Consider the following 21482-nt stretch of genomic DNA (forward strand, 5'->3'; position numbering starts at 1 on the left):
ATGGCAACGAAATATCGAGGCGCGTCCAAAATATGACTGCGGTAAATTTGAGCGAAGCGCAGGTGGTACGTGTTGCTTGGTGCTTGGCTGCCTAGGCCTAGCGTAATATCAAAGCGAGTGAGGACTTTAAATACTGCTATTTATCAAAATTGACTGGCATTTTAGTAAATTACTTTAGTAAATTACTTTCAATAAATCTATAATTATATTATAATCATGAATCATTCCTGATTCAAATGCAAAATGTGCAAAATATATCAAAAACTATACTCGTTTTGTAGTTACGAATATGACTGGTGATATTCGTCAACACGAATACGCTTTACGAATATGAAATGGGGATCAGCTCAAAAGTTTCACAAATGTATGACGTATCCGTTTTCGTTATCGTATTCGTAAGGTTGCGAAACCTCCCTATTACATCTTTAATAGACGCGTACCAGCAGTATGCAATATTTTAGAACTTCTGACCAATCATAGAACAGAATAATGTGTTACGCCCAGTCGGCAATAATTTAATGACTCCCTAGCTAGCCACACATTTTAAAGACCACACAGTGATACTACCATAAGCATGTTTATTATGAAAATTTCCGATAAAATTTTTGTTTAATAATCCTAAATTGTGTAGATGTATACCTACACGCTTCATACGTATGATAAAACTACTTGCATTAATATTACCGTTTATTCAAGGATAACAATTTAAAAAACAAAAGGCACAAATGGCGCGACATAAAGGTATAGAACCTCCAAGTCGTCCAAAATTACGTTATAAATGTACCTCGAAATTACTGATGATGAAAAGCGTTTAACGCCAAGTTGGTATGTGTTCCGATCCTAGCCTAGTTTTTGCGTTTATTTTCATTATTATCAACACATTTACACTGTGTATATTTTTCGCTAAGTTTTTATTATCTTGTAGGCTATATAGTAGGCCTAATAAATGCCAACAATTAGCCTACTAGGTACCTACTTTACTACTAACTAGGCTAGGCCTAGAGGAGGAGGCCCTGTTAGACTTAGAGAGGGTAGTCTAGACCACTCTGGCCGCCGTGCGTCTGCTGCCCTTTCCCTCCTAGTATATATAGGCCTACTAGGCCTACACATACTTTTCTTTTCCCTGATTTGTAGATAACCATATAAATAGATAGCCTAGGAACTATGCCTTAAACTAATTAATCATTTAGCGGCAATTAATATATTTAAAACATTTAAAATTATTATTTTTCACCATTTTTAGGCAATTACTGCAGTAATCTATGATTGTTACAACAATGAACAGCAGTCAGTTGCTTACAAAGTACTTCAAACTTGAGATGAGCGTGATTTCTGGCATTTTTATTCGTGTCTTTCACTTGGCACTTACCGTTTCTATCATCTGTGTCCTCATTTTCATGGATACAGGTACAATCTGACAATTATTTTATTCAATTTGAAACTTTAAAAAAACAAAATATTAAATGTATCACATTGTTTAGTACACAGCAAAATAATTTATTTTATTTTCCATGTCTTTTTGCTAGAATTGAAGAATGCAATCAATGACCGAAACATTTTCCTAATTTCTGCATTTACTGCATTGGTTACAGTGTCTGGATCACTGTATTTTGCTGCTAGCCTCATGGATCCAGGATATGTACCAAAGGGTAAAGAAAGGGTAAATTTATTGGTGTTTTTTTTCCAAAATCACAATCAATTTATTCACGTTACAGATACAGATAAAATTTATTCCATCCTTCACAGGAAATTCAAGGTCGCAGTTCAAGAATACAATAATGATGAAATGTATACAGCATTAATAAAAGACAAGACAAATTATCTCCAAAAATTTTCATTAATAAAACCATATGCCTGATTGATATTATGTAGCTTTTTTGGAGCAAATTACATGAATTCTACATTTATCTTTTTCAGAGAAAAGCCACGTTTACCGTCAGCTTGAGTTCATCATCTGATGATTCTGAGGAAGACGAAGACCGTAACATAGAATCCGAAGCGGCCATGATGCTCGGAAAGCTACGTCGCAGGAAGTGCGACTCCTGCTGTGTAGAAGTAATTAATATTTTGATAAAAGATAATCACTTTTCATTACTGTTGAGTACTTTATGCATACATACACAATTTATATTGCGCCTTATCAAAAAATGTGAAGGCGTATTACAAATAAGAATAACTGGCATCTCAGTTTCAAACAATATGAACAAGTTTTATTTGAGAAGTTGTTTGAACTTAAGGAGAGTGGATGCCTCGCACGAATATGCTGTGGAGGCATAATTCCAAATATGGGGAGTCAGCCACTGATTCAATAAACTTTGTTTGTTTTCAGCAACCAGTACGTTCAAAGCACTGCTCAGAGTGCGGTCGATGTGTACGCAAATTCGATCATCACTGTCCATGGCTAGAAAACTGTGTTGGGGAACGAAACCATAAGTACTTCTGGTTATTTCTTCTCTGTGAGATGCTACTGGTTTTATGGGCCATTAAACTAACTTGGTAAAGCCTGCTGTTCTTGTTTTGTAACCCAAGGTGGTGGACCTCTCGGGCCATAACCAGCATGAGGCAGACGAGGTGCTCGCCCCGTCATCACCCACCCCAATTTCCCGTATTTTATATTAATAATTATATTTAAAGCATCTTTGCCTTGTCTGTTTTTAACCTCTCACTACAGCCTTGCAGTGTTTGGTCTGGCAGCTATAATATGCTATAATTATTATACAATATACTGTACAAAGTAAGAAACAATGGGTGACTGACGCAATGGCAATATGCTGGTTGCCCTTAACTAATTGTTAAATAAAAACCAATTTATGTATAATACAGTGTACTTACAGAACTTTCTCCTTAGTAAAATTCTAAAAAAACCTTAATTTTCTTTTTTTACAGGAGTGGCTTTAGAACCGAAACGACGCCTGACAATTGGTTGAAAATGAACGCCATAATTCTCATTGCATTTTTAGTACTTTTATTTTCTGGGTTCGTTGTGGGCAGTCTGTTCTGCTGTCACACGTTCATGATGTTTACTAACCAAACTACATGGGAATTTATGGCACGTCATAGGATAACGTATTTAAAGAACATCGGCGAGGACGTGAACCCGTTTGACGAGGGTTATATAAGAAACTGCCTCAAGTTCTTGTGTTCGTGTGCTTATAAACCTTGGGAGCTTGCTTTAGGAAGACATTATGAACTACAAAAAGTTTAAACAATGTTAAAACTAACAAAGGAAGATCCTTGGTTGTGGTGGGAGGGGTGTTGGCAGGGAGGGCCCCTAAACGTTGAAAATTGCAATACAAATGATTGGAAATTAGGTTCAGCACTCTTTTACAAACCTGAAATCGCCACTGTTAAGTACTGTAGTTAATTTCATTGTTGCCAGCTAGAAATGAATGGGAGTACAAACTCAACTTAATCAGATGTGCTCAGCATATGTTGATGCCGTGTGGTAGTATGGATGGTAATACTGTATTTACACTCCTAACCTCATGATAGAGTAACTAAACTATGACTAGTTATAAAGCATTTAATTCTGTATTGATAACCAAATAAAAGTGTTAAAGTAATATTGCATTTAAAAGCGTATGAATTACATCTTTGATTAAATTAGGCAAAAAAAAGAATAAACTATCATTTTACATTACCAGTGTTTTTCATTCCAAATATGGCAAATTATTTAATTCTGTAACAATTCTGCTTGTAATTTATTCTCTAGAGTACTAACAGTACTGTATATGCAATATTTTCTGTTTATTAAATTGTATAATTAATTCACTTGTGTGTGTTTGTACTTTGTTTTTAATTATTAGATAAAGACAATACAAATCGTAGCCACCATTTATCAGGAATCCCATTTATCTAGCCTTTAAAGATATATTGTCCCACTTAAAAAATATTTGATTCAATATTTTTTTTGAATATGCCATTTTAATGTCACGTAAATAGTGAAAAATTATTTACCTGAAAAAAATACTTTCTGTCAGACAATGGTTTTTGGTTAAAATTAACAGTATCTTTTTATAAGTGAAATCATTTTTTTTTACAGAATTAAATAACTTTATTAAAACTGCAAAATTACCTATTTTATTAATCTTCATTTTTCATGTTTTTGGGGGACAAAACATCTTTTGTGTATTTGATTGTACAGTATTTGTCCTCTCACTAGAAATGATTAAAACAAATGAGGCATAATGAATTCCGTAACAACGCACCACATGGTGTTGCGACAGCAGCTACACAAGAATGAAAAATTAAAAAACGGGAGAAAAATTGAGTCTAATGGAAATGGTAATTAGTGTGCCAATTAAGAGGAAGACAACTGGCTCTCAATTGTTTTTATTTTACAACCAATAATTGAAATACATTTAATCACACAGGGATCATGTCAAGTTATTCTACTGTAGGTAAAAGTACACCATAGCTACATTTTTTTATGGCAATGTACGATTTTAGTGGCAATGTACGATTTTAGTATCAATGTAGGTGTATCTTTGCAATAATTATACTCTGTGTGGTTACTAATAAAAAAACTTACTCAATAAGTGAATATATCGGTTAAAGAGTAGAAAATGTATTGCAGAAGGCAATTTTGACATTGTCCCTTATTTATTTTAATTTTAGTTAGGCCATGTTTCAGCAGACATAAAAAAAATAACAGATAATTTTTTTTTTAAATCAGGTGTGCATGATCGACCATTACCGTAACACAAATCGCTCAATCACAATGCAACAATTTTTCCTTTGGGTCAAACGTTTTATTTGAATGTGATAATTATCTGTTAATTTTTGGCTGCGGAAACGGCCTTAAAATGCTTGTCTGTTGCACATAAAAGTAAATTGGGATGAGTGCAAAGAAACATTGACAAACCCCATTTACCTCACATCCATAGAATTGTCCATTGCATACAACGATCAGTGAGTGCTTTTCTTGAACAATTAAAAGTTGTACAGTTAGTAACTGCTGTATAAACATTTTCCTCTTTTGCAATCCATGAAAAAAATGTGTACTAACTATTTCAGTTCCACACACATGAATGTGTCCCTTTTCCACTTACCAACTTCTTTTCTTGCATTATTATTTATGTTCATTATCAGTTGTATATTTACAGTATTATGCTACTCTGTATTTTGCTTTATTATTTGTGGAAATAAATATTATTATTAATTACACAAAAGGTTGTTAAATAAAGAAACTCAACAATGTTGGTCGAAAATTCTAGATGACGTCATGTGACATTGGTAGCGCTTTAGTTTGTTCTGTTCATACATTTAAGATTTGCCAGGTTTTCCCACAGCCATCTTTTGAAAATCTTGTTGCAATTTGGACAGTTTTTCTCGGTGGCCATCTTGTTTTTTGTCAATACTCTCTATTAGTGTCTGTTGACGTTTTCTGAGGGGGAAAACCCAATCAAATGCAACTTAATTTAAGAGAAATTATGTTAGTAGTTTGCAAAGAAAATGAGTACAGGTTAAATGGCATTTTATACTTACAATTCAGCTCCAATGTATTCTATTCTTTTGGAAACGGTTTGTTTAGCTTCCACAAGATCTTGAGGCACTAAAACAGGACCTAACATTTTGTAAACTTTACAATCTGCTTCCAGTAAATCTAGCTCCTAAAAAACAAAGGAAAAATTTTCAACATTAACACTGTGTACATATTATTACTGGGTTCAAGTCACGTCACATGTCAGAATTTTTTCTAAGGACAAAATTACAACTCCACTCCCAAAGACTTGTAATAATACTTTGTTTATGCAGAGCATCTTGTGTATATGTTTGTCTTGTGAATCCCTAATGATCAGCAATTGCTGGATGGATCAACCTCATTAAATATGGTTAAAAAAAAAAAAGCTTTATGAAACCAAGGACTTATTGCATTGCTGGTCGTCACTACCTGGACCTAACATCCGACAAACCATAGAGATATACATATAACCACAGTGAATTTTATGAAATTGAATTCTTCCCCTACTATGGATTGACTAGTTAGTTATGAGGTTTTGTAATTATTATAATAAAGTTTAACTTAAGATTTAGTCTTACATCTTTAACGATGGTGTTTTCACTTAACTGAGCATCAAGCTGTTGCCGTGCTGTTGCTGCTGTTTGGAATTCTAAATAAAAAGATTATCACAATGTCATTTAAACAAAATTTATTTGTAGATACAAATAAAGTCAATATCAATCTACGCTTTGAGATCTGCATTCAAAATCACTTACAGTACATTCATCACCGCAAACTAAAAAACATGACCTATTACTCTTCCTTCACATGTCATCATGTTTGTTTGTTCATGTGTCTCTTTTTCCCCCTCTAGTTTAATTGCTTTCTGCTGTCTTCTTCTTCTTCTTTTTTTTTATTTCTCTTTTAGATTTTTATTATTTAATCATAAGATATTTATCAACATTAATTAGGCTGGGCCTATAATCTACGTAGGCCTAGGCTGTTGGGCCTAACTAGTACTTACCTAGACTAGGCCTAGTAGAAGTAGGCCTAGGCTAGTCCTGAATGAAAGGCTAGATAACCGCATCGATCGTTTTACGCCCCTACCATCCTAGTCTATTTGCTTGTGAGGAAGAAACACTTTTTCTGGCCTGAAATTTGAACTTTTAGGCTCTACTGCATATTTACCTGATTGCACAGCTCTCAATTTATTCACTTCCTCTTGCATTTTCTTCTGAATAGCTTGTTGTTCCTTTTCCGATCCCATTTTGTCTTAGGTTTAGCCTAGCCTGGTTCTCACGTGTTCTGTTTTCAAATGGTTTGATTCTGGCTGGCCGGGACCGGCAGCCTCTGCCTGCCTTCTTGCCGGTTGAACGCGTGACCGAGTTGGTTGGGTGCGAGTTTTGATTTAATAAAAGTCATAAACTATGACACGCAATACATGCATTTCGTAACCCGTTAACCTTCGATGAGCTAACTTGGCCTACCATTTTATTTTATTCGGTAAAAATATATATATTATTACATTCTAAGAATACATGGAAAAGAAATGGCATTACACAATCTACTAACTGTATTATTGCTTTATTTATTCAACATTTGACATTGACGATGTTTGCTTTTCATAGGAGAAGCTGATTCGCTCGAGATAAACACATTTTTTTACTCGAGCGGGATGTTTGATTGCCAGTCGCGGATCTGCTGAGATCCGCTGATCAGTCTTCTACCCCTTATGCACTAAAAACTTGATATTTAAGTTGTTTTTTTTATTAAGCTAGAGACAGGTTTGACAACTATACAGTATGGAGCTTCTAAAGTGTTCTTTACGGCGAATATTTATGCAGGTTAAATGCCATTTATGTGTTTGGTCATGTCGCGAAAATTCATTTCATTGAGAATATGGAAATGTTTAAACAAGATATGAAACGCTAGATGTGCATAAATAACACATCCTCTCAGATAGTACTGTCCTTCATGCTCTAAGCTATTTTCTGTCTCTGCTTTAATCTAAAACTAAAAAACATTTATCTAAATTAAAAACCTTTTATAAATTATGACTAAATTTGTAATCATAATAAAATTTGTGATCATAAGTCTTTAGCGTTGATAAAACTAATTCTTTTTGCAGGCAAAAAAAACAAGCACTATTTGCCGATATTCCTCAAATGGACGGAAAAGTGAAGAACCATCGCCTTATGGCAACTTGTTGCTTAGTATACCAGTCATTACATTCTGTCTGGGAACATGGCAAGTGAAACGAAGAAAATGGAAGTTAAACCTGATAGAAGAATTGCATAATAAAACCACAGCTTTTCCAGTACCACTATGTTTAGAGTAAATAGTTATATATTATTCTGGGAGTGTTGGGGATAGCGTGGCTGGGGTAGGGGATGTGGTGGTTCGATGGGTGCCTAATATATACTGGGAGAGGTGTCTATACTGAAAGGGGTGCCATTGTCAAATTCTGCAGTATTTGGGGTTTTTTTTTAAATTAAGTGACAGATATTATTTATTATTTTCATTATGTAAAATGTCTAGCTGTTTATCATTGTATAAATGTTATGGGTTTTAAATTAGAAATTGTTGCACCCTAATTATTTTTAAATCCAAATTTTGGTTGCAATTTGCAGCCAAGATAAACTAGCAGAGTTGGAGTATTGCAGAGTGAGTGTGAAGGGAAGATTTGAGCACAGCAAAGAGATGCTGTTGATGCCAAGACATCTTGTAACGAACAAGGTGGAGAACCAAGGAGGAAGTCTGTTCTCAAGTCAGGGTGAATCTGGTGCTCAAGTCATTACACCATTTCACTGCACAGAACTAGGGTATGTCTTTAAAAAGAAAAAGTGGAGCTATAGCTTGGTGGTGAACATGCTTGCCTTCCAATCCCAAGATCCAGGATTCAATCCTGACCTATTCCCCGGGTGTAACTCCCGACTCTTTCAACTCCACTCCCAAAGCCTGGCTTTAAAAAGACAAAGTGGAACTATAGCTTGGTGGTTAACATGCTTGCCTTCCAATCCCAAGATCCAGGATTCAATCCTGACCTAGTGCCAGGGTTGTAACTCACGACTCTTTCAACTCCACTCCCTAAGCCTCAAATGAGACTTAGTTTATAAGCACAATAAATTATTAAATAGTTTATCCATCCTGTAATTGGCGAGTTACTCATTCTTGGATGCGTATGAAATTAAAAAAAAAAGTTCTGAGATCTGTGTTCTTTTACAATTTCAGTAAAACCCTATCATTGGGGTTCTACTGCTTAATAGGGGTTCTAGTCAAATTTGTTTTCAATAATAAAACAAGTTTCGTTACAATTTATAATTTCCTTTTGATATAGTACAACTATTTTAGTAAATCGTGGATGGGTCCCAAGAAATCGAATAAAACCAGAGACAAGAATTGGCGGACAGATAGCGGATGAGGTTACAATTGTAGGGATTGTTAGGTCTAGTGAAAAGGTGGGTTTTGGAAATTGTACCACCTCACAAATTTATTCATAAAATTTATACCATAACTAATAACGTAACATGGATCAAACTATTATTTTAAAAAATAGAAAAATATTTGTATACAACAAAGTTCAAAATGAAAACAAAAGCTATTTATTCCTGCATTCGTCATATTATTTCTAACTCCTCATTTCGACAGAGAGCACCGTTTTTACCAGATAATGACGTAAAAAATAATCGTTGGCATTTCCGTGATCATCAAGCGATGGCAGTATATTCTGAAGCTAGCCCAATACTAATCGACAACGATTTAGGTTGGTAACCAAAGTTATATATATACTTATACAAATTTACTGTACTGTACAAACGTACATAAGTGGATTCTAAAGATGTCCTGGATTTAAGTTTTAAAACTTTCTTCTTTTCAGACAGCAGTATTCCAGGAGGACCTATAGGGGGGCAAACGCGGGTCACATTAAGAAATGAACATTTGAATTACATAATAACTTGGTAAGTTTATTTTAAGTCAATGTTTTCAAAACTTACTCAAATGTATATTATGCTTTATTAATGGTTTTGAATTTATAAATAATATCACGGAAAAGGGAGAAATTTAAAGTTTATGCCAGCTCCTAAAGAGTATGGGAATACCTTCTCGTTACTATTAACGTTTTATTCTTGCATACAGGTACAGCCTCTCAATTGCAACGTTATTACTGTGGTATTATGGTATTTTCAAAAAAAGAAAAGTTCTATCTATGAAAACACCGTAAATACAGGTTAGTTATTAATTATATATCTTTAAAAAGAAAACAAATACAAAATGTATCATTAAATAATATAATTAATGTTATCACAACTGCTAAATGGAACTATGTAGAAGAAAAAACTACTAAAAATGTAAATAGTTTAAATAGAATATAATTATACTGTATATTGCTGTGCAGCTGTGTTCTCAGTAATACATATTTATTGTATGTATCTGTGAAAATAAAAGTACAATTTAATTTGTGATTCACTTGTTATTCCTGTAAACAATGTTGTCGGTCTATAAAGCAAATATGCTAAATCAATATTTCAGCGTACAGTTTGTTTTGTATTTTTTATAGGCACCTGAACAAATTCAACATACCATTGAAGAATCTTGGAAACAAATAGATTCCCTTAGACAGCCACAGAATGTAAACATACAGACATATGTTAGTTTATTATTTAAGTACAATTTATACAAAATTTATTTATAAAGAAATTATAATCTAGTTTTGATTATTATCAAACAAATAAGTACTATAACAATATTTTAACAAAAATTAATTTATATTAAGAGTAGCTGAACAACTCTTTGAGACAGTCACCCCTATTCAGGGGACACTTGAGTGTCTCATTAAGGGCTAATAATACTGTATTACCAATATTCTTAATGATCACATATGGACCACTGGGCTAGTTATCTTTACACTGTACTTTAGCCTGAATTGTCCAGATATAAACATTTTAAGTGAGCCTGATGCTGTCAATTGAATCTACAATAATTACATTGGGCTAGTTTAAAACTAGAGAGGAATCGAAATAAAAAAAGCTTGATTGATTGTGTTGTGCAGTTTGATAAATAAATTATAAATAAACTCAAAATCAATTTAAGTAATGATTAACTAAACTAGCCGGTTATTGAAACATAACAAATACAATTTACTTTATAGCTTTCTAGCGAAAATAATGTTGATTTAATTTTTCCCTCCGAGTGCAAAATCTCACCACTGCTGATTACATTGCACTGCAGAAAAAAACTGAACTATGGTTACACCATCATCTATGTGTAGTTCATTTATAATGATCCGTTGTAGCCTCCATGTCCAGAGTTACAGTATCATTCTTCAGTTAGATCTTCAGTTGAGAGTAATGGTGTTTTCTCTCCTGTAGCAGCCTTTTTTACTTCTCTCATGACCAATGGCAGACTTGCAAGGAATAGCAGAGCTCTACAATCGATATGAAGCATATTATTTACATAACATTTTTAACAAAATTAAAAATGAAATAAATTCAGACATATGAATGGTTTGCTGAAAAAACTTGTGTTAAGCTCTGTCTACACTTTCAAACTTTATGTGATAAAAAAAGTGTGATGTGCCCAAAATATGGTAGTGATATGCCCAAATATCGTAGTGATATGACATCATCATGTCCATATATGGGCACACCACACTTTTTTTATCACATAAAGTTTGATAGTGTAGACAAAGCTTTAGTTATCGGGACATTTGTAATAGTAAGCTACCTTAGTAAATGTACATTCATTCTAAGCTACTGTACATATCTATAATACTAATCTTTAATTTAAAAAGGAAAACTTACCCGGCCACGTAGCATCCTGGGTAGAGGAGCAACAAGGCAAAGCGGAAATTTGTTGCGTCTTTTAGTGGAGGCACAAGTAAAGGCATGTTACCACCAATATTGCTGATGATAAACAAATAGACGGCAACGGCAGAAGCGCGGTTACTTGATGGTACAAGTTCAACGACCACGGCTAAGGTCACGCCAACCCACATTTCACCTTCACAAATAAAATTTTAAAAATTAATAAAATGGTGAATGCTTTAATCTGTCAAATAATATCAAATTTACAGACACTAGTTTGATACTCCCTCCCCAACTCATCTTTCAAAATCTTGGTTAAGCTTTCAGTTTACTGTAGGTACCAACAAAAACGAAGGCTTCCTTTTATATAAAAAAGTATTCTTACCAAATATATAGCATGGTATTTGACTAATAAAGGCCAGAGGTGGTTTTAAGTACAAAGTACCAATAGCAAATGGAGCAGCTATCAACTGTTGATTTAAAAAAAAAGAAATATAGGTTAGTAACTTTGATAAACACTAAATATATGTTACTAAAACAAATCCTGTACACTTTCAGGCTGCAGAAATTATGTCAAATTTCTTTGCTTGCTAAATTCTCAGACGGGTTTGGAGGCATGCATAGTTGGCTTGTCTTTTGTGTTATGTAGTGCAATAGTAACATTCTTTAGTGTTATGTAGTGCAATAGTAACATTCTTTAGTGTTATGCAGTGCAATAGTAACAGTCTTTTATGTTATGTAGTGCAATAGTAACATTCTTTAGTGTTATGCAGTGCAATAGTAACAGTCTTTTATGTTATGCAGTGCAATAGTAACAGTCTTTGATGTTATGCAGTGCAATAGTAACAGTCTTTGATGTTATGTAGTGCAATAGTAACAGTCTTTGATCTTATGCAGTGCAATGGAATACTTACTAAGCTGGCAATCAATATCAACACTCTGGCACTAGGTCCTCGTCGTTTCACAAATCGATCAGAAATAAAGCCTCCAAAGGCAACTCCTAGGCTACCACCAACCAATGGGATCCAAGAAAACCAATTACCAGTGTTGATGTCAGGGTAGTAGGTGTTGAAGAACAGCTGTGTGTTATAGCCCCACACATACCCAGCTTAAATAAGATGAAATCTATAGTTAGAGAATGTCGCCGGCTGGCAGGATATCAACATCACTCAGTAATTATCAGAATAATATAACATAATGGTGTCATACAGCTAACATATGAAAGTGTATGTTGTGCCCAAATGTGGTAGTGATATGACTAAATATGGTAGTCACATCACACATCACATAAAGTTTGATAGTGTAGACAAGGCTAACTGTGGATCACTGGAGAATGACGAATATGTTGTGAATGTAAATCTTCTGAAGCTCATAAGAATTACAAATACTTACCGCCATTTCTAATAGAGCCTGCGATACAAATCATAATGAGGGCAGGCTTCAGGAACGGTTTCCACATGCTGACCAGCTTCTCCGACGTTGTCTGTTGTATTAAACCATGCTCTTGGACTTCGGATTTATTCTTCTTTCTTTCTGGTTCTTTTAAAGTCAAAAAAATGATGATTCCGAGCAAAATTCCAGGCATGCCTGCAATATAGAACGCCCATTGCCATCCCTATAACATGTAAAACATAACATATTATTAATCACTCGCTCAGTGTTACAATATGCAATGCAGTATAGTACTGTATAAACAAGTTTGTCATATAGGGACATATTTATACTAAAGCCTTGTCTACACTATCAAACTTTATGTGACAAAAAAATGTGATGTGCCCATGTATGGACATGATGATCGTCATATTAGTGCCATATTCGTGCACATCACTACCATATTTGGGCACATCACACTATTTTTGTCAAATTAGTGTAGACAAAGCTTTTTGAATCTACTGTAAATTATTTTCATTACGATACTCACAAGTGCATCTGTGATGAAGTTGCCAACGGCATAAGACATACTGTAGCCCATGTAAATACCCCAGTTGTAGATGCCTATAGCAAAGCCTCTCATGTCCTCAGCAAAGTAGTCTGTTATGATACTAGCAGCGAATGGCGTACAACCTGCTTCACTGTAATACAGAAAACAATCAAAACATAAACAGCACTTCGCTTAAGCTCTCTGTCTACACTATCAAACAAATTTGACACAAAAAGTGTGATGTGCCCAAATATGGTAGTGATATGATCAAATAATGTAGTGATATGATCATATCCGTATATTGGCACATAATATTTTTTTGTCACATAAAGTTTGAAAGTGTAGACAGAGTTTTAGAAGAAATGTATAATTTTTTTGTTCTTTCTTTCTTATTAGTAATTAACTTACGCTGCTCCCAAAATAAGCCTTAAAATCACCAAATGCCAGTATTCCTTAGAAAACCCAGTTACTACAGTAGTTGCGCTCCATAAGATGATGCAGCCTGCCAGTAGATTCTTACGATTCGTTCGGTCAGCTGCATACCCAAGAAAAATACCAGAAAATGTATAGAACACAATAAAGACAGGACCAGCCAGCAGTTGGTACTGTAATCCATTGCCGGTGTAGTCCCACTTGCAGGAATGTAATGTTTCGTTGTTGTATGTTACCGTGGTATTATCACAACTGAAATGTACAATCAAGAAATTATATTTTTTGTCTTTTGTGAGATCCACTTACTCACTGCATTGTGGTTATACAGTATATATCCTGTTCAAGGGAAACCCTTTATTTAAGGGACACTACTATTCAAGGGACACTACTATTCAAGGGACACTAATATTCAAGGGACACCACTATTCAGAGGACACCTCTATTCAGGGGACACCCCTCTTCAAGGGTACACCTCTATTCAGGGGACACCCCTCTTCAAGGGTACACCTCTATTCAGGGGACACCCCTCTTCAAGGGTACACCTCTATTCAGGGGACACCCCTCTTCAAGGGTACACCGCTATTCAGGGGACACCCTTCTTCAAGGGTACACCTCTATTCAGGGTACACCCTTATTCAAGGGACACCTCTATTCAAGGTAAACCCCTATACTTTACATTTTCCTATACACTTTACCATGAAACACGGCACAAGGGAAAGTATATGTCATAACACTATGGTCAATTCCTATTCAGAGGACACCCTATTAAAATATATATAGCGTTATTTCATAAAGATCAGAGCGCTTTGAGTGTTTGTTGATTATTAAATTATCTAGACTCTGAGCAGGAAATAGGCTAACCAAAGACAACCATTTAAAAAGGTCTTGAAGGTTTCCCAATAGGGGGTCTACTGCCATTGTAATGACTGCTTTTGTCTCATTGCACATAAAAGATATTCGACATGACCAATAGACTTACTACTGTTGTTTAACATCAGTGCAGTTAACATGTGCGTTATCTTCAACCGTTTTGTTAACGGTTGAAATACACCCTTGGTCGCCATAATGAATATCTTGGGCCATATGTTTTGTCACCTAGAAATAAACATATTTATGCAAGTGAATCCTAATTAATTCCAAGTATCAACATCTCTACTAAGCTGGTAGGCCTAATGCTCATAAATTCAACATATGGGACCAAAGTAGCATGACACAGCAAAAAATAATGAGTAAAATATGAATGACATTTAAATCTCAATAAGTCATAATTCATTATAGGCCTATATCATGGTTGCTAGATTCTTTGAATATGGGTCCCCCCGTACCCTCCCTTTAAAATTAATTGGAGGTGGGGAGGGGGTGCGCCTATTATTGCAAATGTCCATTTATTCTGTATAACTTACAATGGCAAGAGTATAGCGGTCAAGTTGGTTCAAGAGGTACGCCAGTAACAAGAGCAGCAGTACGTAAAAAGAATAAAATAATTCCTTTCGGTCTTTTCCAGCAGCCATCATATTTGAAACGTTAACTGTGCCAACTTCTGTAAAATTATAAAAATTAAACTTCTGTTTGTTAAGACAAAAAAGTGAACTTAGAACTACTGCAAGATCCTAATAAGTATGAATGTTTAAAATAAATTATTTGTTTATTTCAATGAATAAAGCATTACCTAAAATATAAATAACTACAATAATGAACCAACCCCGTGGTCTGCTTTTATATCAGTTAGGCTACCCCTGATTGAGCAGAGAACTTTGTACAGGTCCACTTGTCCAAAGTGGCCTATTATATCAGCAGCAGAGATCTAATCTACTAATTGTTATCATGCGGCCTAGCCTAGCTTTAGTCATGCGGCAAGAATATACTACAGGTATTTTTATTTAGTAACAGAACTTACCTGTAGTAAAAAGAAATCTATATTCGCTAAATCAAACAACTTATATAGGACTGGCCTAGCCTATATCACCAGGAAAAGACTTTAGGTTCTCTGCTTTAGCTCATCATGTGATTATGTGTATTGTTGTGTGGCTCTATGTTATGTAAGTTCTTTCGTCGCGCTTCGCCGCGTATTTTCTTTCAACACAGATAATAAAATCAATGCTGCTTTTTGATTGGTCGGATGTTCTGTGCATGGAGGAAATTTCGCTAAATTTGCATTTTGTGGTCAAAGCATAATTAGCTCAAAATTAGAAGTTTTACATATTTCTATATTTACATTATTTATGTATTCATTAATTTTATTTTGCTATATTTTTATTTTAATAAATGATAAGTTTTTAATTATCTCTTTTCTTCAAAAATTACATTTATTATATATGACACTTATTTTGTAAAATAAAAAAAAAAATTAATTAATTTAGAATTATCAACTAATTTTCCATCTTGGATATAATCAGATAAACTAGACTTATAAAATATTAATTATTCCATTTTTATTATTTCAACATGTTTAAATATCATCATGTAATACTTCTTCTTAAGATTAAGTTTGTCAGCTTAGCATGCAAGCATACATGAACAATGTGTATTATGAACTTCTTTTTTAGTTCCTTTCCCCTTTGATCCTGGTTGGACACCAACACTAATAATTGGTTCCCACTAGAATGCCACGAAATGATGCAACGCAAGCAAGCTAGTTGACCAATGACAAACAGCAATTCAGATAATCCATTGCTTGCGATTGGCCAATTTACCAAGCTTTAGTCAATAAAGCAGTACCCATTGCAACTGCACTAACATAAGAGTGCACTCCGCCTCCCAGAAGTGGATCATAACATCATACTCTCCTCTCCCCCTCCTCCAACTAAAACATATAGTATACGTTCGATCTGAATAGGAAACTAGATATTTGTTCTAAGATAACAGAGTACTGTATTTCTATATTATCTTAATAAAGTAAATATATTTCTATAAGACAACATCAACAGAAATAATACATAATATATAATACACTTCTATTGTGTTTTAAATAGTGTAAAAAAAACTACAAAAGTTCATAAAAATCATAAATTATTTAGTGTAGAAAACGTCAGTCAAAACTGTAAAGCATAAGTCTATATAAGGTTTGCTTACAGTATATTATTAGTTATATTGACACTACTATCATAATTTTTAACAACACCTTTCACCTATAAGTATGTGTTTTTAATCTGAAACATATTTCCATTTAATATCTCCCTGTAATATTTCCTTGTAATATCCCCCTGTAATATTTCCTTGTAATATCCCCCTGTAATATTTCCTTATAATATCTCCCTGTAATATTTCCCTGTAATATCTCCCTGTAATATTTCCCTGTAATATCTCCCTGTAATATCTCCCTGTAATATCCCCCTGTAATATCTCCATCACCCATATTATTTGTGGTTATACAATACACTGTTAAACGTTAGAGAACATCTGGTGTTGCAAGCCCACTGCTGTTGGGCTGCGGCAAAATTCACTTAAGCCTGTTTTCCTGTCGACGTTATTCGATGATATCGTTAACAATAATCGGCAATCTTCTACTTAATCATTGAAATGTTAACGATTTACAGGAAAAGGTACTCGCTATCATTATAATTTCAACTTGATCGTTTTCAAACGATCGTCGTTGAACTGTTAACGATCAACCACGATATCGTCGAATAACGTCGACAGGAAAACAGGCTTTAACTGGTGTTTTACTGCAGATAAGGAATTTCTTTAATTCCGTTTCCTTAGCCTTGGACCAATGAATATGGCCACTGGTGCCATAAAGCTTCCGATGCTGGCCTGGTGCTTCCATTCTGCTCTTGCAATAATACTTTCTCTTTTTCCCTAGCAAATGTATTAATTACTATATTAATTTTGAATTAATTTTTGAATATTATTTTAATCAGCTCTTTGGCAAAACAAAAGGCGCCAACATGAGGTCTGCAAATATGATTGACGGGATGTTTATAACCGTGAAGTCAATGGCGGAACTTCACCCACTGTTACTCATCTGAAAACAGAAATAAATATCACATAGTAAAATATTATGACACTAAAATATACAATATCCAATGCTCTAATTACACTAATTTAAATAAGTGAAGTGCTAATATGAATAATTCATATTGAATTATGAATAAAAACTATACACTTTATACTATACAGTTTATTCAAGGTAATTTCATATTTATTTATTCAATACATTAAATATTTATTTTTGTATGATTATTTTTTTTTATTTAACAACACATTTATCCAGGATTACACAATCAGGTAAAAGAAAAACTTATTTTATACAAAATAAATTTGGGGATAAAAAGTTTTAGTTTGTGAAAAGAAATTAGATCAATATCTAGCTTCAAATAAAGCAATATATCAGGTCAAAGGTCAAAATATTGATGGTAACACTAACACGTTATTGCTTAATCTTAAGCTCTGTCTACACTATCAAAAAAATGTCATGTGCCCATATATGGACATGATTATGTCATATCCCTACCATATTTAGGCATATCACCACCATATTTGGGCACATCACACTTTTTTTGTCAAACTAGTTTGATAGTGTAGACAGAGCTTTTAATTAATAATTGAATACTCACTGCACGCTCAATACTGTGTTCTGATAACTCGGACATACTTGACATGAACATTGAAATGTGGTGTGGCACAAACAGTTTTTCCACTGCTGACTTCTTGGTCGACACTTTTCCTTTCATCGTGGGTTTTACGTTATCTCCAACCCTACAAAAAATAAATATATAATTTGGTATTGATCTCTCAATCTATTCTTTTAGATATCAATATTTGACATCAGCTAGTCAACTCTTCCAATACCAGACTTTTTTTGGGGTCCAAAAGTTCCCAAATTCCTTTTTACCGTAAAAAACCACATTCCGAAAAACCAGACATATTTGGCTAGCCCAAAGGTGTCCAGTATTGGGAGAGTTGACTGTATTATGGTATACCCTCGACATGTACAGCAAAAGTTATTCAAACTTTTCTGATACAGCTATGTTCTAACTTACCAAGCAATGAAGATAAACTTAACGGTTGACACTTCATGTACAACGTCAGTTTTCCTATAAAGAATATAAATAACTTTGTCATCTTCTAAAATATTTTTAATCTCATCACTATCTCCGGTTCCTTCCGACAACAGAACAAGCGGTTTTTTAACGTCTCCATTGTCAAATCCTGCGGCCACCCACGTTGTTGGATTATCATCACTATGCAGATTTTTTACAGCTGTCATTAAATCTTCATTTGCATTCACACCTGGGCCGGTTGGCACAGCGATTGCTTGTACGGTTTTCTTTGTGTCTTTCACCTGATGCTGTGTGAAACCCCTTTCTGGTAATCCATGTTTTTCATTTTCCAAAACTTTATTGTAGACGCCACTGCTTTCCTCTAACTGACAAGCAAAATGAATATGTATTCTTTTTAAAATCTCCTTTTTATGAATAAATATTATCTCCCAATATGTTTTAAAATTATTTGTTAATAATTTATTGAATGTCGAATGGATTTATACCCCAGAGTTTGGTTATATCTGGATCAATAATAATGATTAGAATAAAATAAATTATTACTTTGACCGTAATATATAAAAGGAAACGAAACCATAAAAACCAATAAAGATGTATTGTCCCCCAAAAACATGAAAAACAAAGATTAATAAAAAAAGACTTTGAATAGGCCATTTCGTAGTTTTTTCAAGTTAATCACTTCCGTAGAAAAAAAATAATTCAACATAAACATTAAAATAAAAAAAAATTTTCTGGGAGACAATATATCTTTAAATTACAGTAGATGAATTATTAGTACAGCATTTAGCAGTATATGATAATATGTTAATTAGATATGTGTGTATAACATAGAGGTATAAGTACTCTATCTCCCCCTCTAGTCGTAATAACTCTATGTACCTGTTTAGTTATTAATTCCAAGTTAAGATCATCAAGACTACTTGTTTCAATGGTTAGATGAGCATCACCAATTTGAGCTCTTACACTTCCATGGACAACACCAAAACGACCCTTTTTAGAAGCCGGAACTTTTGATCCAATCCTGTGAAAAAAAATCACGATAATATAGTCAATCATTTTTCTTGGTTGTGTGCAAATGAGAAATTATATATATATATATTTGTTTACATTTTGTACATAATTTAGTTCAAGTTTCCTTGTAAATAGGCCTATTAAATTGTTTTTTTCTTTACCTTTTATTTTACTTACTCTGGATGCACCTTCATTCAAGAAGTGTGCCACAGTTCGTGTAGCTTCCAAATAAATTATTATTATATAAAGATACATGTAATCAAGTGAAATGTGTCATTATTATATAGATTCCTCAAATAAAAAGAGAAATTTGAGGTTGAGGCAGAACTTTTACTTACCAATGGACATAGATAAATTTGACAGCTACCGTCATATCAACGGTCACTGAGTGGCGCAAGAGTCCATACAGAACAAGGTCGTCAGACAACTTTGAAACGAAATCACTGATTTGAGCCTGGGAGCTATTATCAGTGTCAACGAGACTAATCACATTTGGATTTTTATCTACATGGCCAATCAGAGCCCAGCTTTGCCGAGCGAGTTCCGCTTGGTCAGATCTTACGGATGACAATGCAGACTGAAATGCTTCTGTATCTTGAATTTCTACAGCAGTACTCATTCTGAAAAATGAATTGAATTGATTCTGATTTAATTAATTTAATATAAATAGAGCACACAAATAAATAGGTATAGTATACTCTATCTTAAAGCCCCCTTCCCTATGTTTTTTAGATCTAATTTAAGATCACAAACTATATTTAATGTAAAAATAATACTATATGGTCCTATTGCGATACCTTTTTTCGTCTTTAAACGGTTAAAAATGTGAAAAATAAGTCGATTCTAATAATTATAGCGGCCCGCTATAAATCCCAAAATGCATTGCGCGCGGATTGATATTTTTGTTTTTCACCTGTATTTCGCCCACTTTTCGATCGATCGTGAGGCCAAAACAAACAACTTTTCAGCGAAAATACCGGGTTTTCCCCGATTTGTATCAACGGAGTCTGGCAAAAATAGAAAGACAATTAATGCAGCAACTATACAACGTCAGGCTAGGTATATAGCTAGCGTACGATGTTCGTACATTACCGATGTTTACCAGCTAGGCCTACAAAACTAAGCCTAGCTAGGCTAGGCCTAAGACCGTCCACGAGAGATCGATCGCCGCGAGCTACTTAGGTAGTGCATTGTTTCTCACTTTTTATCATAATTTACCATAAAACGTACATTTAAGACAAGGAATGACATGGTTTAAAGTGATATACAGTATATGTATTATTTTCCAAAAAACGTCCAAAATTGCAGGGAAGGGGTCTTTAATAAATATAATAATTTCTACAATTTGAAAAATAGATATTAAAATCATTCATAGATGATATGAAGATTCATTATAACAATTTTAATATCTTTGAATATTAAATGATTGGAACAACATGGACCTTATAATATAACATCACAGCCTACTAGAGGTTAAAATATAGCCTACTTCGCAAATTCACGGCCACCTGAAGGATCTCTTGGCTCTTGTCATGACTCGACACAGCACTAATTTTACAGTGACTAGGCCTAGGCCTAGTTTTGCTCCATGCAAGCAGCATGGTTTTATTATCATAGGCCTACTAGTAGTTCACTTATTCATTAGTTTTACCAGTTCTGTTTTCGACAATTACTTTTTAATTATCGGCAATTGATATCTTTTTAGGTTTAACTTACATGATTTAATTTTCTAGGCCCAGCACATGAACTTAAATTACCGCACCCTGACAAACCAAAATAAAGTACCGCACTCTACACTTCCGCATGTGTTTTTTGTTGATTGTGGTAGAATCATAGAGGGCGCTCATCATCTAATGAATGATTGAGAT

The 21482-nt window shown here is 34.1% G+C and overlaps 5 protein-coding genes across 7 annotated transcripts; 2 read left to right on the forward strand and 3 right to left on the reverse strand.

Moving 5' to 3' along the window:
- The first annotated feature begins 766 nt into the window (after positions 1–766).
- Positions 767–3771, forward strand: LOC144837093 (palmitoyltransferase ZDHHC12-B-like). Of its 3 annotated transcripts, none has more exons than XM_078692089.1 (6): positions 767–825; positions 1244–1407; positions 1527–1660; positions 1918–2055; positions 2330–2496; positions 2887–3771. In XM_078692089.1, the coding sequence occupies exons 2-6, from the start codon at positions 1263–1265 to the stop codon at positions 3203–3205; spliced, it is 903 nt and encodes a 300-aa protein (XP_078548215.1). In that variant the 5' UTR covers positions 767–825; positions 1244–1262; the 3' UTR covers positions 3206–3771. The 3 variants fall into 3 exon arrangements, with proteins under 3 accessions (XP_078548215.1, XP_078548217.1, XP_078548218.1); XM_078692091.1 differs by lacking the exon at positions 767–825 and adding an exon at positions 915–933; XM_078692092.1 differs by lacking the exon at positions 767–825 and having other exon boundaries at positions 1228–1407; positions 2887–3209; positions 3254–3771.
- Positions 3772–4288: 517 nt separating this feature from the next.
- LOC144837101 (prefoldin subunit 6-like) lies at positions 4289–6827 on the reverse strand. The gene is made up of 4 exons (XM_078692101.1): positions 6632–6827; positions 6043–6113; positions 5488–5612; positions 4289–5386 (listed from the first exon to the last, which is right to left on the reverse strand). The coding sequence occupies exons 1-4, from the start codon at positions 6708–6710 to the stop codon at positions 5266–5268; spliced, it is 396 nt and encodes a 131-aa protein (XP_078548227.1). The 5' UTR covers positions 6711–6827; the 3' UTR covers positions 4289–5265.
- Positions 6828–7131: 304 nt separating this feature from the next.
- Positions 7132–10324, forward strand: LOC144837096 (surfeit locus protein 1-like). The gene is made up of 8 exons (XM_078692097.1): positions 7132–7287; positions 7572–7777; positions 8074–8265; positions 8781–8901; positions 9092–9206; positions 9321–9402; positions 9581–9671; positions 10002–10324. The coding sequence occupies exons 1-7, from the start codon at positions 7246–7248 to the stop codon at positions 9663–9665; spliced, it is 843 nt and encodes a 280-aa protein (XP_078548223.1). The 5' UTR covers positions 7132–7245; the 3' UTR covers positions 9666–9671; positions 10002–10324.
- Positions 10325–10378: 54 nt separating this feature from the next.
- Positions 10379–15625, reverse strand: LOC144837091 (protein spinster homolog 1-like). The gene is made up of 10 exons (XM_078692087.1): positions 15498–15625; positions 15004–15140; positions 14580–14695; positions 13577–13852; positions 13169–13319; positions 12640–12862; positions 12162–12355; positions 11633–11717; positions 11245–11443; positions 10379–10868 (listed from the first exon to the last, which is right to left on the reverse strand). Exons 2-10 carry the CDS (start codon positions 15112–15114, stop codon positions 10760–10762), a joined length of 1464 nt encoding a protein of 487 aa, XP_078548213.1. The 5' UTR covers positions 15115–15140; positions 15498–15625; the 3' UTR covers positions 10379–10759.
- Positions 15626–16017: 392 nt separating this feature from the next.
- Positions 16018–21429, reverse strand: LOC144836967 (uncharacterized). Its single transcript, XM_078691924.1, has 6 exons — positions 21331–21429; positions 19953–20234; positions 19483–19624; positions 18583–18968; positions 18157–18298; positions 16018–17564 (listed from the first exon to the last, which is right to left on the reverse strand). Exons 2-6 carry the CDS (start codon positions 20231–20233, stop codon positions 17547–17549), a joined length of 969 nt encoding a protein of 322 aa, XP_078548050.1. The 5' UTR covers position 20234; positions 21331–21429; the 3' UTR covers positions 16018–17546.
- Between the last annotated feature and the right edge of the window lie 53 nt (positions 21430–21482).

This window comes from Antedon bifida, chromosome 3 (assembly GCF_963402885.1).
Source record: "Antedon bifida chromosome 3, ecAntBifi1.1, whole genome shotgun sequence".
Lineage (NCBI taxonomy): Eukaryota > Metazoa > Echinodermata > Crinoidea > Comatulida > Antedonidae > Antedon > Antedon bifida.

What these genes read in the sequence shown, in the direction of transcription:
- LOC144837093 (XM_078692089.1), top strand. Translation starts at nt 1,263, where the DNA reads ATGATTGTTACAACAATGAACAGCAGTCAGTTGCTTACAAAGTACTTC. An exon ending in CCTCATTTTCATGGATACAG is followed by an intron (nt 1,408 to 1,526) that starts GTACAATCTGAC and finishes TCTTTTTGCTAG; the next exon opens with AATTGAAGAATGCAATCAAT. An exon ending in GCGACTCCTGCTGTGTAGAA is followed by an intron (nt 2,056 to 2,329) that starts GTAATTAATATT and finishes GTTTGTTTTCAG; the next exon opens with CAACCAGTACGTTCAAAGCA.
- LOC144837101 (XM_078692101.1), bottom strand. Translation starts at nt 6,710, where the DNA reads ATGGGATCGGAAAAGGAACAACAAGCTATTCAGAAGAAAATGCAAGAG. An exon ending in ATTGAGAGCTGTGCAATCAG is followed by an intron (nt 6,114 to 6,631) that starts GTAAATATGCAG and finishes CTTTTTATTTAG; the next exon opens with AATTCCAAACAGCAGCAACA. An exon ending in GAATACATTGGAGCTGAATT is followed by an intron (nt 5,387 to 5,487) that starts GTAAGTATAAAA and finishes TTTCCCCCTCAG; the next exon opens with AAAACGTCAACAGACACTAA.
- LOC144837096 (XM_078692097.1), top strand. Translation starts at nt 7,246, where the DNA reads ATGGAGCTTCTAAAGTGTTCTTTACGGCGAATATTTATGCAG. An exon ending in TACGGCGAATATTTATGCAG is followed by an intron (nt 7,288 to 7,571) that starts GTTAAATGCCAT and finishes TTCTTTTTGCAG; the next exon opens with GCAAAAAAAACAAGCACTAT. An exon ending in TTGTTAGGTCTAGTGAAAAG is followed by an intron (nt 8,902 to 9,091) that starts GTGGGTTTTGGA and finishes TCATTTCGACAG; the next exon opens with AGAGCACCGTTTTTACCAGA.
- LOC144837091 (XM_078692087.1), bottom strand. Translation starts at nt 15,114, where the DNA reads ATGATGGCTGCTGGAAAAGACCGAAAGGAATTATTTTATTCTTTTTAC. An exon ending in AGGCTTATTTTGGGAGCAGC is followed by an intron (nt 13,320 to 13,576) that starts GTAAGTTAATTA and finishes TCTGTATTACAG; the next exon opens with TGAAGCAGGTTGTACGCCAT. An exon ending in AATACCATGCTATATATTTG is followed by an intron (nt 11,444 to 11,632) that starts GTAAGAATACTT and finishes TTATTTGTGAAG; the next exon opens with GTGAAATGTGGGTTGGCGTG.
- LOC144836967 (XM_078691924.1), bottom strand. Translation starts at nt 20,233, where the DNA reads ATGAGTACTGCTGTAGAAATTCAAGATACAGAAGCATTTCAGTCTGCA. An exon ending in AAATTTATCTATGTCCATTG is followed by an intron (nt 19,625 to 19,952) that starts GTAAGTAAAAGT and finishes TTTTTTTCACAG; the next exon opens with GATTGGATCAAAAGTTCCGG. An exon ending in TGGAATTAATAACTAAACAG is followed by an intron (nt 18,969 to 19,482) that starts GTACATAGAGTT and finishes TTTGCTTGTCAG; the next exon opens with TTAGAGGAAAGCAGTGGCGT.